Source organism: Grammomys surdaster, unplaced genomic scaffold, assembly GCF_004785775.1.
Source record: "Grammomys surdaster isolate TR1022 unplaced genomic scaffold, NIH_TR_1.0 170, whole genome shotgun sequence".
In the NCBI taxonomy this organism is placed as follows: Eukaryota; Metazoa; Chordata; class Mammalia; order Rodentia; family Muridae; genus Grammomys; species Grammomys surdaster.
In genome coordinates this window covers 22,883,356-22,901,798 of record NW_021604618.1, presented here as the reverse complement: position 1 = coordinate 22,901,798, position 18,443 = coordinate 22,883,356, and the positions used below count along the sequence as shown (strand labels likewise).

Sequence of the window (18,443 nt, the reverse complement as noted above, 5' to 3'; positions counted from 1 at the left end):
TGTTTATTTGTTTCTCTAATAATCTATTGGGGAAGTTGAAAAGTGGGCAAAATAGGACAGTGATTGAATTGCTGTGTTCAAAGTCTTGGTCTCATTTGTCCCAGCCTGGCCTTGGTATGTAGCCAAAACTGTGCTTTGAACTCCAGATCCACACTTGGCCTCCTGAGTGCTAGGACCATAGGTGTGCCCCATTGTGCCCAGCTGCAAACCAGTGGTGGAATTTTGTTACTGTTTGTTAAAGGCTTAATTAACTTTATTTTGTGTGTATAGGTGCTTGGCCTGAATGTATGTGTGTGCATTGAGTGCATGCTTGGTGCCCACAGAGGTCAGAAGGTAGAGCCAGATTTCCTGGAACTGAAGTTGTAGAGAATTGTGAGCTCCCTTGTGGGTGCTGGGAACATACCTACGTCCTCTGCAAGAGCCATGAGTATTCTTAGCTGCTGAGCTTGTAGCTAGTCCCTCAAAGTGTGTATTTTTAAAAAACAAAACCAAAAACCTACATAGAGATGTTTTGTTTGCTTTTTTAATTTTTTTGGAGATTTTATTTATGTGTTTTGCCTTAATGTATGTTTGTGCACCATATACATGCAGTGCCTGAGGATGCCAGAAGATGGCATCAGATCCTCTGGACCTGAAGTCACACAGATGGTTGTGAGGTACCATGGAATTGAACCTCGGTCCTACAAAAGTAGTCAGTTTTTTAAACCACTAAGCTATCTTTCCCGCTTCCAAGAGAGACTTTTTTTTTTATTTTTTATTTTTGTTTTTTGAGATAAGGTTTCTCTTTGTAGCCTGTGGCTGTCAGACCAGCCTTGAATTCACAGAGATCTGCTTGCCTCAAACTCCTTAGTGCTAGAAATAAAGGTCTGTGCCACCACTGAACTGTACATGGAAGCTGCCTTCAGACACCAGAAGAGGATATTAGATCCCATTATAGATGGTTGTGAGCCACCATCTGGTTTCTGGGAATGAACTCAGGACCTCTGGAAGAGTAGTCAGTGCTCTTAACCGGAGACTTTATTTTTAATACCTATCTATGATCAGTGTAGCCAACCATATTCATTCAACAAGTGTTAATTAACAACTTATATGACAGACTCTGTCAAACCTTAAAATAAGAGTTGTAGTTTGCCGGGCAGTGGTGGCGAACACTTTAATCCCAGCACTTGGGAGGCAGAGGCAGGTGGATTTCTGAGGTCGGGGCCAGCCTGGTCTACAGAGTGAGTTCCAGGACAGCCAGGGCTACACAGAGAAACCCTGTCTCGAAAAGCCAAAAAAAAAAAGAGTTTTAGCTTATTCTTAAGACACTTTCAGTTGAGTTGGGGAAGACTGGATAGAAGTAGACAAACAGGGACCAAGGAGATAGCCCAGTCAGTAAAGTGATTCCCATGCAAACAACAAGGATCTGAGTGTGGATCCCTAGCACATAAGCATCCAGCAGCAACAGTGTACATCTATAATCCCAGGATAGAGACAGGCAGATCTCTGGTGCTCACTGGTCGGCTTAGCTGAATTGGTAAGCTTCCAGTTTATTGAGATACTGTCTCACTAAGGTGCAGGATCTGGAGAGATGACTTAATGGGTAAGAGCAAATACTGTTCTTGCAGAGGACTCAAGTGTGGCTCTAGGTTCCCATGTTGGGCAGCTCACAACCACCTTAACTCTAGCCCCAGAGGATCCTCCATAGTCACTTGTATTCACATGCAAGCACACTCACATGCATTCACACACACACACACACACACACACACACGCACACACGAACTCTTCAAACAATTAAAAATGAGGTAGAAAGCAATTGAGAAAGCTGTCCAATGTTGGTCTCTGACCTCCACAATCACACACACATATGTATCTTTATGCATGTGTGCACACCAACATGAGCATGTACATATGCCACATACACATAAAGTAGCCAAATAGTTTTAAAAGCTAAGTGATTTTAAAGAGTTTAAAAAGCACTGTATGGGTGTGTTTGACCACACACACCTGGATGCACATACTTATATGCACCCATATACCAGAGTGCACATGCAAAGATAGATTCTCTCCTTTCACCATGTGACCTCTAAGGATCAAACCCAGGTCATCAGACTCAGCAGTAAGTGCCCTTACCTGCCAGGCTCATGTCTTGTTGGCCCCTTGGGTTTTTCTGTATGGTTTTAAATGAACTAGAATTCCTTGTGTAGATTATGCTGTGATACTCATGCTGTAATCCTAGCATGTGCAAGTGGAGGCCAGCCTAATCATTCCTCTTTTTAAAATGAGAGCCAGCTACAGTGATGTTCACCTGTAATCCTAGCACCAGAGATGGAGTGGAAAGGACTAGGAATTCAAGGTCATTCTCAACTACATAATGAATACAAGGCCTGCCTGATCTGAGACCCTACCCCACAAAATAAAAATTAGCATGAAATATAGCCAGAGAATTATTTAATGTGGAATTTATTTAAAGCCAGTGTTGGCTTTAAATTGAAAAGAGTAATCACAAAAATTTTTTACCTAGGAACTTCAAATTGTCTTAAAATAATTTTTTAAAAGATTTATTTGCCGGGCAGTGGTGGCGCACGCCTTTAGTCCCAGCACTTGGGAGGAAGAGGCAGGCAGATTTCTGAGTTTGATTGAGGCCAGCCTGGTTTACAGAGTGAGCTCCAGGACAGCCAGGGCTACACAGAGAAACCCTGTCTCGAAAAACCTTAAAAAAAAAAAAAGATTTATTTATTTAATGTATGCGAGTACATTGTAGCTGTCTTTAGACACACCAGAAGAGGGCATCAGATCCCATTACAGATGGTTGTGAGCTACCATGTAGTTGCTCATGAACTGAACTCAGGACCTCTGGAAGAGCAATCAGTGCTCTTAATGACTGAACCATCTCTCCAGCCCCCTTAAATAATGTTTTAACTTCTTATTTTTTTCTCCAGACATGTATATGTGTCTTATGAGTTTATGCAAGCCATATGTGGGGATATTTGCTAGAAGAGGCTGTGGGTTCCTAGGCTTCCCACAGAAGTGAGCCTGCCACTTGACATGGCTACTGGGACTTGAACTCCAGTCCTCTGGAAAAGCAGCAGGTGCTCTTAACCATTGAGGCATTTCTCCAGCTTCATAACCCAAATTGTTAATTGAATATCTACAAAGAAACTCCACCCACCACCCTGCCAGACCCACCCTACCCTCAGCAATCCCCTTTGGCTTAATCTGCCTTGTTTTGTTTTGAAGGAGATGGATGAACACATGCGAAGCATGTTACATCACAGGGAACTTGAGAACCTGAAAGGCAGGTAAGGACAACCACTCTCTTCCCTGAACTTACTGGCATGGAGTTTAAGTGCTGATGATAACTGTTGTCTGATGGCATTGAATCATTGTTCATAATTAATAGCAGTAGATTTGGGGGATTTAAAAAGATAAGCTGTGGTACCTTTGTGCATCTGAAATCTACACATGGGTAGAATTCAATGCAACTCAAGTGTGGAACTGGCATGAGTTAGCTTGTAAACTGACTCAATCATGCAGTGTGGTCTTTCAGCTTGTACTTTCCATAATTTTACTTTAGCAAAATTAATTGTATGTCATAAACCTCAAGTCTTGCTGAAATAGCCTGGGAAATCTACAGCCTGCTAAGCTATGCTGAAGCGTATTTGTGTCTGCAAAACCAAGTAAGAAATCTTAAGTGTGTTTGAAAATGTTCTGCTCATGGCTTAAAGCTTAAGACGTTTACAAGAGGCTTAAAAAGAGTGTGGTATGTGTGTGTATTCCACGTCCTCTTCTCTGTGTGTCTTCTGGACTAATGTGAATTTGAAATGTAGAGATAAAGGTAACATTGGTAAATTTGGAAATATGAATTGTATTTTATTGTATGAATAACAGTTAAAAGTTTCTATGAAGCTGCCATTAATATCCTGTTTGCTATTAATGTGTTAACTTTATTGTAAGTCATACAGGTTTATCTTGTGTCTGTAAATTAATGTGCTATTATTAGATTTTAACATCTCAGCATATAAATGGATTTCTTTCTTTGCCTGGTTCCTGTATTGTGTAATGGTTATGCTTCATGGCAACAAAAACAAGGCTTCACTTCAAAAGACCAATGTGTTTATGAATCTGTTTTTAGCTGTTCAGGCTTTGATAAGCAAGCTACAATCCATATAACCACAGAGGTTAGGCATCGAGGAAGTGACTAGGCGTGCCGGATGAATCTCCCTAAGAAGAGGAAATAGAAGAGGTAGCTGTGCTGGACAGGAGGGGGACAGTAGTAGGGAAGGGGGGAGCGAAGAAGGGGATAAGGGAGGGACAGCTAAAACTAAGGTCCATTTGAGTGGTCATAGAGAAGCCTAATACCGTAGAAGCTTCCTAAAATATATACATATATAAAGGGATCTATAGTATGCTGTCAGTTTCAGCACTTCCATGAGGTACTGAAAAAAGCGAGTATTCTTTGGTGTTGGGGTAGAATGCTCTGTAAATATCTGATAGGTCACTTGTTTTATCAGAAATGCTGGTTTAGCTCCAGCATTTCTCTGGTTCTTGTCCAGATGACCTGTCTAGTGGCAAGAGTTGGGTATTGGCATCAACTAGTATCAATGTTTGGGGATCAATGGGGTTTAAACTGTAGTAGTGTTTCTTTTATGAAACTTGGGTGTCCTTATGTTGATGCATAGATGTTTAGAATTTAGAATTGCAATACCCTCTTAGTGGCTATTTCCTTTGAGTATGTAACCGTTCTGTTTTGTCAGATATTAGAATGGTAACACCAGTTTGCTTCTTGTGAATCTATTTGCTTGTGATATCATTTTCCGTCCTTTTACCTTAAGGTGATGTCTATCCTTGATGTTAAAGTGTGTTTCTTAGAAGCAGCAGCAGGATAGATCCTGTTTCTTAATCCAAGCTGTTGATCTGTGTCTTTTTATTGATAAATTGAGACTATTTTGTTGTGGTGGTGTGCCCTGCCACACTTTGTTTTACTGGTCTGATACTATTTTCCTTCTGTTTTCTTTGTTAACCTCTTCAGGTGAAAGTTTTCCTTCTAACACCTTCTGTAGAGCTAGATTTGTAGATAGATACTGCTTAAATTTGCTTTTATACTTGAGTTCCTTTCTTCATCTATTGTGATTGAAAGTTTTGCTGGGTATAGTAGTTTGGCTGACATCTGTGATCTCTTAGGGTCTGTAGAACATCTGTCTGGGCTCTTCTGGCTTTTAGTATCTGAGAAGTCAGGTGTATTACTTTAATAATTCTGATTCTGCCTTTATATGTTATTTGGTATTTTTCTTTTGTAGCTTTTAGTATTCTTTCTTCATTCTGTACATTTAGTGTTTTAATTGTGATATATTGTGGAGAGTTTCTTTTTGATTTTTATTTGGTGTTCTGTATACTTCTTGTACTTTGAAAAGCTTTGCCTCCTTTAGGTTGTAGAAATTTTCTGTTTTGTGGAAATACTTCCTATACTTTTGACAGGTTTCTACTTCCATATTATTATTATTTGTAGATTTGGTCTTTTCATACTATCTCAGATTTCCTGGAGGCTTTATGCCTGATTTTTTTTTTTTTTTTTTTTTTTTTTTTTTTTTTTTTTTTTTTTAAGATTTATTTATTTATTTTATTTATGAGTACACTGTAGCTGTCTTCAGACACACCAGAAGAGGGCATCGAATCTCATTACGGATGGTTGTGAGCCACCATGTGGTTGCTGGGATTTGAACTCAGGACCTCTGGAAGAGCAGTCAGTGCTCTTAACCGCTGAGCCATCTCTCCAGCCCCTGATTTTTTTTTTTTAATAAATTTAACATTTTCCTTGACCAAGGAACTGTAGGACATTGATCACATGTGAGCCCCAAGATTGTGTTATTTATTGAAAAGAAAAGCCTATTTCTAGTTGAAATGTGGCTCAGCTTTTAGCATGCATCTTTTAATCCCTTTGGTTGGAATATAGACCACATTCTTTTAATCCCAAACAAGGTAAAGTTAGTTTGTATAAGGAAACATCCATGTTTAAAAAGTGACCTGTAATGGCAGACAAAGTGATGAATCAAAGAAAGATTTGATAGAATAAGATATTCCCAACTCTCCAAAATGAGAGGAAAGGGAAGCTATTTAAGAGAGAGCAGGGTAGAGAAAAAAAAAACAAAGATAGAGGTAGTTTTACTGGGACAGTTATAGAGAGAGAGGTTATAGAGAGAGAACAAGCTAGATACTGGTAAAGACAGAACAAGCCAGAAAATGAGAAGGAGCCAGACAATTAGAACAGGTTGTCAAAGTTAGTATGGACCTAAACAGAACAATTTAGGAGAGGCCAAGAAAGAAAAGCCATATTGAATCAGCCAGTATGGAGAAGAGTTTGAGCCAGAACAATTGAACCAGCCAGTCAGAGCTCAGAAAGAGCTAGAAAGGCTTAGCTTATTCAGCAGCAAGTCTCAGAGGCTGAAAACATTCTAGCGTAGATAGGATTATATATTATTATGTTTTTATGGTGGTGTATAGGCATCTGCGTTTGGGATGATTGTAATTCTAAGTGCTGATATCTGGTCTTGTCTTTATTGGGTGGGTGTTCTCTTCCTTGGTTTCTGTTGCCCTCTCAGGTTCTTAGATTGTAGTGGCTGTGGGTTGTCTGGTAGGGAATGCTTCTCAGATCTGCCAGGTATAGCCACTGGGGGTCCTGAGTAGAGCATGTATTGGAAGTTGATACTAAGAAGTGGGTGAGGATGGGGGCTGGTGGTGAGTTGCTGTTGCTCAGAGGATCCATAGGATGGAGGAAAACTGAGTGTGCTGCCAGGATCTGTGTAGACTCTTGGGAATGGAAGCAAAGACGCAGGTGGGCTGCTCTAGAGCTAGGGGATTAGAATTGGGGGGCTTTCAGGGAGTGCCCCAGCCATTGTTCTTAACCAATGAGTCATCTCTCCAGCCCGATAAAACGATTATTTGATTATTTTCAAAGATTTATTTTTATTATTTTCAAGTGTATGTACGTCTTCCTGTGGGTATGTGCCCCTAAATGCAAGTGCCTTCAGAAATGTTCAGACCTGAAGTTGGAGTTACGGGGTGCTTTTGAGAAGCCTGCAATGGATATTTGTCCTTTGTAAGAGTAGTAAGCAATCTTAACTGCTGAGCTATCTCTCCAGCTCCCCCTAAAACTTTTTTTTAATAACAAATTTTATGTAAGATACAGGTTATAATGAATATAGAATCATAGAAAGTAAGTCTGTTGGGCCAGATATGGAGGCACACACTCCCAGCACTCTGGAAGTAGATGCAGGAAGATCTCTGAGTTCGAGGCCTGATCTACATAGGAAGTTCCAGGACAGCCTTGGCTACATAGAGAAACCCTGTCTCAAAGAAAGAAAAAAAAAAAGAAATTAAGTTTGTTCACCTTTTTCCTCTTTAATAAAATCCCTTTCCATCCTGTTGTCTAGCCTACTCAGACTTTATACGCGTTCACATTTTCAGATCTATGCACATGCTTTGTTTCATCTTGAATAACTGGACTTCATGTGATTATATGTTGCTCTATAGGTTCTTTTTCTCCTGTAAACACCATCTTGACCACCCTAACTCATTTTATTTAGAGATGTGCACATTAATAAAGATTTCTTCATGTTATGTCCAGCCATAACAAGTTTTATATACAATTTGCAACAAATAAGTTGCATTAAAAACCTGATGAAACAATTTTTGAAGAACCCCATAAAGTCTCAAACATATTTCATTGACATGTAGCCTTAATTTAAAGATAGTCATGAGTTTGTACCTTAGAGACAAATCAATCTGTACTCCTTTTCCCTCTTAGCCTCAATAGATGATCACTTCTTCTGGGTTTCATATTTAATTACTGTGCTTATAGTTTACTTTTGAGTTATGATCTTGTAAATAATTATAAAATACTTTATTAATTTTTGTGTGTGTGGTTTTTTTTGTTAGTTTGTTTGTTTTGCCTTTTGGTTTTTCGAGACAGGGTTTCTCTCTGTAGCCTTGGCTGTCCTAGAACTCATTCTGTAGACCAGGCTAGCCTTTAACTCACAGAGATCCACCTGCCTCTGCCTCTGGAGTCCTAGGATTAAAAGTATGCACCACCATGCCTAACTACTTAAGTTTTTATATTCAGTTTTAAAGGCAAACATGACCATATTGGTAAGTTTTCTTTGGTTTCTTATATGGGCATAGGGAAGATGTGTGATATGAGCAGTTACTCCAGATAGATGCTATCAAAGACTCAAGACTTTATTTATCAAGCAGCTGTTGCAGTTTTAGTTAGAGCAGGCTTAATAAAGAAAGGCTTATGCATAGAGTATCTTAAGACTGCCTTTTGTACATGAGGGGAAATTGTGTGGTGACAGGATGGAGCTAATTTGGGCCCTTCAAACACCCTGAGGAAAATTACTGCCTTCATTAGCTATGACACAAAGGCAATGCATTTTATCTATAACTATATGTCTATACAAAGTATATAAGCCAATTATTAATGAAAAATTCAAAAGAGGTATATTGATGACTTGAACATAAGAAATTTTTATTTTATAAATAAAGTCATAATCAGGTATTTTGAAAAAAATAGATATCGTACAAAAGTCCCAATAGAACGAAGCACTGGTATGGCCACATCCAATGCTATGTCTTATATGTTAAGTAGAAGTGTAGATGAAGACATTGAAAACAACATGATTGCTAACAAAAACAGGTTGGCTTGGATCCCAGCTGCAGTGTATGTGCAGTATTTGTCATACAGTCTCTAGATTCTTCTGGCGCTGCCTATTGTGAGCAGATTCCTGTGTATATTGTAAACTTTCTGTGTTGTTGTAAGATGCTTGCTTGCTGTTACAAGTTAGCACCCACCAGTTGTTTCAGAGAACTTTATTTTTTTTTATTTTTTTTATTTTTTTGGTTTTGGTTTTGGTTTTGGTTTTTCGAGACAGGATTTCTCTGTGTACCCCTGGCTGTCCTGGAACTCACTCTGTAGACCAGGCTAGCCTTGAACTCTCGAACTCAGAAATCCGCCTGCCTCTGCCTCCCAAGTGCCACCACTGCCTGGTGAGAACTTTATTCTTAATAAGCTGTTTGTTTGTGACAGGATCTTGCTTCTGTAGCCTTGTCTGGCCTGGGAGTCACTGAATAGACCATGCTGACCTAAAAGTAACAAAGATCCACCTGCCTCCACCTTCACATACCTTTAATCTTTAAATATATCTTTAAATATATAGATGCGGTTAGAAAATAATGCATTAAAATATTATAGGATGACATGGAATTAGAACATTGAATTCAAGATAACCCATTGATATTTTTAGGGAACCTGGTCAGAACTCTTCATTTTAAAAATTTAAAATGAAGTCATTTGTGCTACAGAGTAAAAAAGAAAAGTGTAAGATTTCTACATTTTTCTATTTTCAGAGATTCTTCTAAAATAAGAAACAGTATTGGATGTGTTGTGTGCCTAAAGTTGCTGCTGCTTCTCCTGCTCTGCCTCTCCCCCCTTTCTTTTTGAGACATGGTCTCCGTTTGTGGTGCTGGCTGGTCTACAACTTGGTATATAGACTAGGCTGGCTTTGAACTCACAGAGATCTGCTTGTCAGTCCCTTAATAGTGCTGTTTCTGTTTCCTTTATTTGGGGAAGGTGTTGGTTTTTGATTTTTGATTTTTGTTTTTTAAGACAGGGTTTTTCTGTGTAGCCCTGGAACTCGTTCTTTGGACCAGGCTGACTTCGAATTCAGAGATCATTGGCCTCTGCCTTCCAAGTGCTGCAGGGTTAGGGTTAGTGACTGCAGCCACTGCTGATCTCCTCTCACTTCTACTTCTTAGTGCAATGCTGCAGATATAACCTAGTGCCTCATGCCCTGCCCTAGCTGGATACTGGCTACCATTGTGTTAAATTTTCTGCCCAACTGCATTGCATTTTGTTCCCTGGGATTTATTTTTTATCTGTGTGTAAATGTATATTTATGTAGTAAATGTATGCCATGTGAGAACCAGTGCCCACAAAGGGCAGAAATGAGTGTCAGATCCCATGGAGCTCATAAGTCCTCTGAGAAAATGGAAAATGTTCTTAACTACTGAGCCATCTTTCTAGCCCCCATGATTGTATTTTAAGATGTACCAGACATTGTTTGAGTTTCTATAGTTTGTAACTAAGTAACATAGTGTTGTGCTCAGCATTCAGTAATTGCTTTGTAAGGTGTTTATTTTGCTTTGCTTTAAACGGACATTCAAGTGATTTGTAACAGATACAGTCTTGTAGTAAATGAAGTTTTCAGTTTCAAGGACTTCTGTTAATTCATATCAATTCTGCTTATTTTGGTTGGGTTTTGTTTAAAAAGGAGGGGCGGGGAGTAGGTGACTGGGTGTGTTTCATGGCATCTCTCTTTAGATTTATATAGGCAGATACATGTAGACACCCAGATTGGTGTGGGGATCACAGAAATATCACTACTATAAACCTACAGCACAAGCTCCTGGACTAAGTTTGAATTATGGGACAGCCATAGTTGCATGCTCATCAGTGCTACACAGACAGATGATATAATCAGAGGATTGAAAGAACTTAAAAACAGTTAAATTATTGATCTGCTACATTTCTGTAGAGAATTTAAGATATTGATTATTAAGACTGGCCAAACGGGAGGTTTGCTGTTGTGGCGAGTAAAAGAGAAAGTATACAGAAGCAAGCCAGTCCTCACCATGAGTTTAGGTAAAAGCCAATTTTGTATGTATCTAAACTGCATCATTTTCTGAAACTTGAGAGAAACATTTGCCTAACAGCTGTTAACTTCCTACAATTGACATGGTTTCAATTCCCTTTAAAATAAGCCTGCTGAAGCAGAATGTGTCACATGTATCATCCAGACTAAGAACATTTGCTAGGACTACTACTGTCATTTGCCAGGGTCCGGAATCTTCACATTCCAGGCAGAGCGCCAGCTGTTCAATTTAGTTACCAAGCCGAGATTGGCTGTTCCCCCTCCTCTTTGTTCCACCCCCAACTTTCACTGGAAGAATACTTTAGAGCTGGAGATTAAATGGATGTGCTGTCACCAGGCTTTCTGAGTGCAGCTGCCACCATGGGTGTGCTCCAGAGCAGCTTGTGTTCGCTCTGAGCCCCCTGCCCTGCCTCCCCTTTCACCATGTTTCCTCTGGCAAGATTTTAAGCACAGCAATTCAAGAAGATTTCTTTTAAAGCCCATTAATCTGAAGTGTGTTGCCTCTTGATTGCTGGAAAAGAATTTAAGTACAGCAATTCAAGAAGATTTTTCTCCTAAAGTTCATTAATCTGAAGTGTGTTGCCTCTTGATTGCTGGAAAAGAATTTAAAATTTATTCCAAAGTAATTTATAAGCAAATGTACTAAAAGTGATGAGAGGACCATCGCGCTAACCTTTCACTGGCGCTAACCTTTCACTGTGTCCATCTGCATACAGAGTCTTTCAGCGGAAGCTAGCAGTCTGGTGAGTGTGCCATGCCAGTGGGGAGCATTGAATGTCCTTCATCTCCCTCTTTCCCTAGGGACAGTAATCATGAGTGCCGAGTGTGCCAGGTCACAGAAGTGGGTCTCTCTGCATATGCAAAGCACATTTCTGGCCAGTTGCACAAAGATAATGTTGATGCCCAGGAGAGAGAAGATGATGGAAAGGAAGAGGAAGAGGAAGATTATTTTGACAAGGAACTTGTTCAGTTAATACAAGAAAGAAAGGAACAAAGTCGGTAAGTCGGTTTGTTTTCAGTTTCGCTTTTTGAGATAGTCACATGTAAACAACTTATCTGTCCTGAGAATGAGCCTCTAGAGCTTTGCGCAGCTGAGTATACTCTACTAAGCTACATTCACAGCTTTGTGATTGGAAATTTGAAAGATAAGTAAGCCTAACTTTAAGAGCCTTAAAGCCTAATCTTATTTTAAATATAAAATTTTCTTTGAGTTTGCTATCTGGGGACTAAGGACTATGAAGTACTTTCTTGAATTGTTCTATTATCTTTCCTTAAACTCAGTCTTGTCTTTACACCTGAAAACTATGGTCTTGGTCACTGTGTCTTGAACTGTTTTTATTAGTATCCAGTTTTTCTACTAGAAAGCTGTAGAATATAAGTATCATTGAATAGATATTTCATCTATTATTCATTTGCATTATTATATTTTTTATTGTTCAAATAATATCTCTTAGGAGAAAGGATGACCTCTTATAAATTAGCATGGTGCTTTTGCTAAATTTGAATTTTACCTTGAGTGTTCTAATGACTATACAGTGCCTGGTTCACTCTGGATGTTTCTATAAATATTAATATTTTAAATTTTGACAATATCAAGATTATTTGAATAGTGAAAGTTCCCTAATTGTACGTCCTAATTTTATATACCTGTGTTTGTGTATTAGGCATTTATGATTTTATGGCTCAAAGTTTTTTGTTTGTTTGTTTGTTTTTAATTGAGCCAGGCATTCATGTAGCCTCAGTGAGTCTTCAGCTTGCTCGTAGCCAAAAATGATTCTGAACTTCTGTCTATCTCCCAAGGTGGTGGGATTATAGGTGTGTGCTATAACACCTGACTTTGACTTCAGGAACTTACTTAATGAGACAGAAGATAGGAGAGAACAATTAATGAAGTTTATTAGTTTTAAAGTCCTACTAGGTGATGAGAAAATTGCCAACTTGGCTGAAGTAGGGTCTCTTTATATAGTCAACTCGCAGTCTTCTTAGCCCTGTTCTAAGTACTGAGATTATAGGCAAGATGACTTTATAATTCAATTTCGTGAAAAAGGAACTAATTTATGTCCAGAGTACTGCAGGCATTAAAGGCCAGTTAAGAGCCATCAAGATGGTTCTGTGGGTAGAGGAACTGCAGCCAAGCCTGACGACTACATTTAGTCCCCAAACCCACGTGGTAGAAGGAGAATACTGACTGTACTCTGTTCTCTGATTGTACACATGTACCATGGCATGCACATGTACACGCACAATCGATTTTCTTCTAAAGGCCAATTAAGGTCAGTTTTTAAGATGGTAGTCAGTGTGTTTCGTTTGTTGCTATGTTGCCTTGCCTGGCCTGGTGCTCACAGCGTAGACCAGGCTGGCCTCAAACTCTGAAATGCTTCCACTTCTGCTTCTCAGTGCTGTAAAAGGTGTGTTATCACTGCACCCAGCCTAAGATGTTATTACTGTATGTGTATAGGTGTATGTGTGTCTGTGCATCACACTCATGCCTGCTGTCCATGGAGGCCAGAAGAGGGTGTCAGATCCCCTGAAGCAGGAGTTCCAGATGGTGATGAGTGGGTGCTGGGGATTGAAGCCCAGGTCCCCTGGAAGAGCCAGTGCTCTTAACTGCTGAGCCATCTTTCCAGTCCTAAGTCAAGTTTAGAGAAAGAAATTCAATTGCAGAAACTGTTGCTGTGGCATTTTTACTGTATCGGGGCCTGAGTGGGTAGTATAAAATCTGCAGGCAAGGTTCATACCATTGCTCGACCCCTTTGTGGTTATATGACTCCATTCATGTTACTTAGCTTCTCTAAACTTGAGCCTCTTCATTTAAAAAAGTAATAATATATGCCTCTGGATTGTAAAAATGGAATGAGGTAATCTAAAAAAAAATAGGCATTAATGAATTAATCTACATGAAGTCTTCAGCAGAAATGAAACGAATGTAAGGTCACTTTATTACCTGGTGTTTGAAGCACCTATTACTTGGCTGTGATAATTGGACACACCATAAGTAATATATGAAGAAAAATGGTTTCATGCATTGCTGTGATAAGTAAGTTTAGCCCTTTTGTGGATACCTTATGTAACATAAATAGCTTAAGTAGCTGCAGCTTCTCTGTAAAGAGCCTGTAGCTCAGAAGCTCTTTGTAGCTTCTTATGGGATCCCTTATTTGGCCTGTGCTGTTATATTGCATTTGGGACCTAACTTATTGCATCAGCTCAGTTCTAAGCCTATTCCAAAAAGGAACTGTATGTAAATTTTTTTTATACTACTAACAGTTACAGAGGGCCACTTGATAAAGTATGATCTTACCACTTAAAGTGGGTTAGAAAATAGATTTTTTCAGTAAGAACCTGTGAGAAATGTATGGCCACTGACTGAACATGGAGTTACTGTAACAATAATCCTAACCACAAAATAGAACCACCCTTATTTTGAAAAGAGGTAGATAATGTAAAAATGCTAAGATAATAGTAACAAAATTCTAGATCAGTAACCCCACATTGCCTCATCCCCCCAAATTGGGAGGATAGTTTAAATGTATCCAATTTTTAATGTTTCTAGGATGAAGGAGAAGTTAGTCTATTACATCCCAGATGTAAAAGCAAGCACTAGAAATAAAAATAGGCCGCATTCTGTAATCTTAAGAAAGGGGAGAGGGGAGTTTGGTAGGTTATACCTTTAAAAGAAACACAAGTAAGAGTTTAACTAAATTCATAATGACAAACTGTTTTTCTTTCAGACAAGGTGAACTTTCCAGTAACAGCCAAGAAGTAAACTCAGATGACAGGCCACCTCAGTGGAGACGAGAAGACCGAGTCCCTTACCAAGACAGAGAGAGCTATAATCAACCAGCGTGGCATCATCGTGGGCCTGGACAGAGGGACTGGAAATGGGAAAAGGATGGCTTCACTAATTCTAGAAAAAATAGCTTTCCACATTCTCTGAGGAACAGTGGTGGACTAAGAGGAAGTTCTGGCTGGCATAAAGGTTCTCCAAGAGGCTCTTCAACTTGGTTCCATAATCATAGTAATTCTGGAGGAGGCTGGCATTCAAACAGTGGGATGGTAGATTGGAATTATAACGGTACAGGAAGGAATTCCAGTTGGCATTCTGAAGGAACAGGTGGCTTTCCCAGCTGGCACATGAACAACAGTAACGGAAACTGGAAATCCAGTGTACGTGGTACAAATAGCTGGAATTACAATGGCCCTGGAGACAAATTTCAACAAGGCAGAAACAGAAATTCTAACTATCAAATGGAAGACATGACCAAGGGGTGGAACAAGAAATCTAATAAGCCAAACAAGTATAGTCAGGAGAGATGCAAGTGGCAACGGCAAGACAGGGACAAAGCTGGCAAGTACAGGAGTCCTCCTGAGGGATATGCAAGTGATACATTTCCTTCAGAAGGCTTACTCGAGTTCAATTTTGAGCAGCGAGAAAGTCAAACCACTAAACAGACAGACACGGCAGTCTCAAAAATTAATGGAAAAAATGGCACCATAGCAAGGGAAAAGTTCCGCCGCTGGACACCTTACCCTTCCCAGAAGACTCCAGATTTACAGTCAGCCCTGAAAGAAGTCATTAGCAACAAGTCAGAAACGTTAGATAAGCCTCTCTTTAATTTTAGCTTAATAACTGCAGGACTACAAGAACCAGTTGATAAAACAAGTAATCCCCCAATGGTAAAATCACAAAAGGAAGTACATCCCGGATCTCCAAGTCACAAAGCCGTTTCTGACAGCACTGCTTTCTGTGAAGTGGCAAGAACTTGCCCCATTACTGAGCAGTCTGAACCACATCAGAAGTCAAATAAGGTTCCGTTACTGAAATCCCCACTCCTTCCACTTCCAGCCCCTAAATCAGGTCCTCATAAGCATAATTTAAAGAACCGCTCAAAAAATAATGAGGCAAAATCTTTTCCTTCTAGAGATCACTCACATCTCCTGAGCAAGTCCACTTTAGAAGGTAGCCATGGTTCTTCCTACACATCCAAATCACGTGGTTTATGTTCTCGTGTTTTAAAGGAGAATAACACTTTATCAGGCCCTCAAAAAGGATCTGATGAGAAGTTAAATAGTACATCACAGAAAGCTCAAGAGGTGCTACAGTGTCCTAAAACACTGCAAAATCCACTCCTTAGCACACCCAAAAGGACAGAGAACCATGCAAAAGGAAGTAGTGTAGAAGAGTCTACGAAAGACTCTGTAGACATTGAGTTTCAGGCACACTCAGCTGAAAACAGTGGTGTGACATCTGATGCAGAAAACCTTGGCATAAGAAGAGAAGGTGTGGCTTCGCTGACCACAGAGGCTGTGTCCTGCAGCACTCACACCGTGGATAAGGAACAAGGAAGCCAAATCCTAGGAACATCTGAGAACCTTTCCACCTCCCCACATAATTCCACAGTTCACCAGAAAGAGGCTGAGTTACAAGTGACAGCAGCATCCAGTCCACACTCTGGCTTACTGCTAGACTTGAAGACCTCTCTAGAAGTTGCACAGGATAACAACCTTGTTAAATCTGACGGACCTTTTGAAACTGAAAGCTTTGAGGGCACTAGCTTGGATGCAGAATTTCAAAAAACTGATATCAATAATCAGCCGCCAGGTACACTCCTACCTGAACTAAGTAAACTTGGCTTTCCTGCCTCGCTCCAGAGAGATCTAAGCCGGCACATTAGTTTGAAGACCAAGACAGGAACACATCTCCCAGAGCCAAACCTCAATAGTGCTCGACGAATTCGCAATATTAGTGGCCATAGAAAGAATGAAACAGAGAAGGAGTCTGGGCTTAAGCCAACCCTACGACAGATTCTAAATGCGTCAAGGAGAAATGTCAACTGGGAACAGGTCATTCAACAAGTAACCAAGAAAAAGCAAGAGCTGGGCAAAGGCTTACCCAGGTGTGTGCCTTTCTCATACCTGTCCTTGGTTTCTTTTAAAGGTTTGGCCTTGATTAAAAGCGAGTTCTTGTTCTACTTAAATTAAACTTTTGCCAAAAATATCCATTGTAAATGTCTGCTTTAATTCAGTATTAAGTACTAGCTATTCCTATATGGCACGTGTGATAGTCTGTCTTGACAGAGGATGTCACTGAAATGGAGGCACACCTGAGACACTAAATGGACCCAGGGTTACATCATCAAAAATTTGTCACTTTAACTTAGATGGACTAGAATATGCTGTCTCTTAATCGTAATGTTTGGAACCAATGGTAAAAAAAATTTTGATTTGTTTGTTTCCTTTTTGGTTTTCAAGATGGGGTTTCTCTCTATAGCCCTGACTGTCCTAGAGCTTGGTCTATAGAATAGGCTGGCCTCGAACTCAGAGAAGGCCTGCTTCTGTCTGGGATTAAAGGCATGTGCTATCACCACCCTGCTAGTGGTCAAATATTTCAACTACCTGTTCTTCCTACCTTTTGCTGAGCTTGTGGAAACTTCCTATAGACACTCTGGGTACTACAGTGAGGATTGCAGAATACTTGCTCTTAAGCTCACTCAAAACAATTTGAGGTGCTGTTCTGAATGGTCAAGAAGTGATCAACATAAGTTCAACTTGGAAAATCATAGTTTTGCAACAATGTAAGTGTAACTCTCCAGGCTCAGGGACTTTACTATTCTTGTTGATTTCTTTGCCTTGTTTTCTTTTCTTAGTCCCTTTGCAAAGTGCATGATATGGTAAAGCAGAAAGCTTAGAGTCATGCTTAGTGGTTGTGAGTACATGGTAAACTGGTTTCTCTGCTTTTAAAATGTTTATTGAAGACAAAGATCTCTATATGGGGAGGGGGGGCAGTTGTTGTTGCTAATTCACTTTCATTCTTGGAGCTGCACATAGTTTGGATTCACTGTGTGACACTGCAGTATTCGTTTACTTCGCTCTGGAATTCATGTCAGAGGTTGTGCTCCTTGACAGCAGGAACCTTCTTCTGTAACCTCCCTCTGTGCAATGGAGCCTGGCACATTTAACACTCCCCAGTGACATCTGATTTGTTCCTTTTTTTTTTTTTTCTTTCTCATTTTTTTTTCCTTTTTCTTTTTTTTAAGGTTTGGCATAGAAATGGTACCTTTGGTTCAAAATGACCAGGAAGTCTTGGATTTAGATGAAGAGCCTGATCTGTCCAGTCTCGAAGGATTCCAGTGGGAAGGTGTTTCCATTTCCTCATCCTCCGGCTTGGCAAGAAAGCGAAGTCTTTCTGAAAGCAGCGTGGTCATGGACAGGACTCCTGTGTATAGCTTCTTTACTGGGGAAGGTACTGGCAAAGAAAATGAACCCCAGCAGAGTCCTTCACCTAGTACTGCATTGAGTGCTGCCCAGAGTCAGAAGGCAGTTAGGGATCTTGAACAGGAAGTGGCACCTCTGACTCCCTCTGTCAGAACAGGTGAAAGGATTGGAAGCATTCCTACCCAGCGGCGACATAGTGCACAGTTACCATCTGATCACATAATGCCTTTCATGCATTCAGCCAGAGACCTGCACAGCCAGGAGAGGTCTACCCCACTGTCAGAGCACCACACCCAGGAGAGCACTGGAGAAGGAAACTCACTTTCATCAAATGCATCTTCAGGTCATGCAATCTCCAGCTTAGCAGATGCAGCCACTGACAGCAGCTGTACCTCTGGTGCTGAGCAAAACGATGGTCACAGTATTAGAAAGAAGCGAAGAGCCACTGGGGTGAGTATGATTCCCCATGCCTTTGCAAAGTATCTCTTGTGAAGATTTGAACATTGATAAGAAAGGGTTAACTCATTTTTCTTAGGTATCTGG

At 40.1% G+C, this 18,443-nt stretch overlaps 1 protein-coding gene across 3 annotated transcripts in view; it reads left to right on the top strand.

Moving 5' to 3' along the window:
- The window catches only part of Znf106 (zinc finger protein 106), a 52,083-nt gene that overhangs the window by 9,530 nt on the left and 24,110 nt on the right, over positions 1–18,443 (top strand). Inside the window, exons 3-6 of one of the 3 annotated variants that reach the window (XM_028767140.1) lie at positions 3,223–3,284; positions 11,490–11,687; positions 14,417–16,582; positions 17,723–18,350. In XM_028767140.1, coding sequence (XP_028622973.1) covers positions 3,223–3,284; positions 11,490–11,687; positions 14,417–16,582; positions 17,723–18,350 — 3,054 coding nt within the window. Of the gene's footprint in view, positions 1–3,222; positions 3,285–11,489; positions 11,688–14,416; positions 16,583–17,252; positions 17,261–17,722; positions 18,351–18,443 lie in introns of those variants that run through there. The other 2 variants (XM_028767141.1, XM_028767142.1) reach the window with 2 other exon arrangements.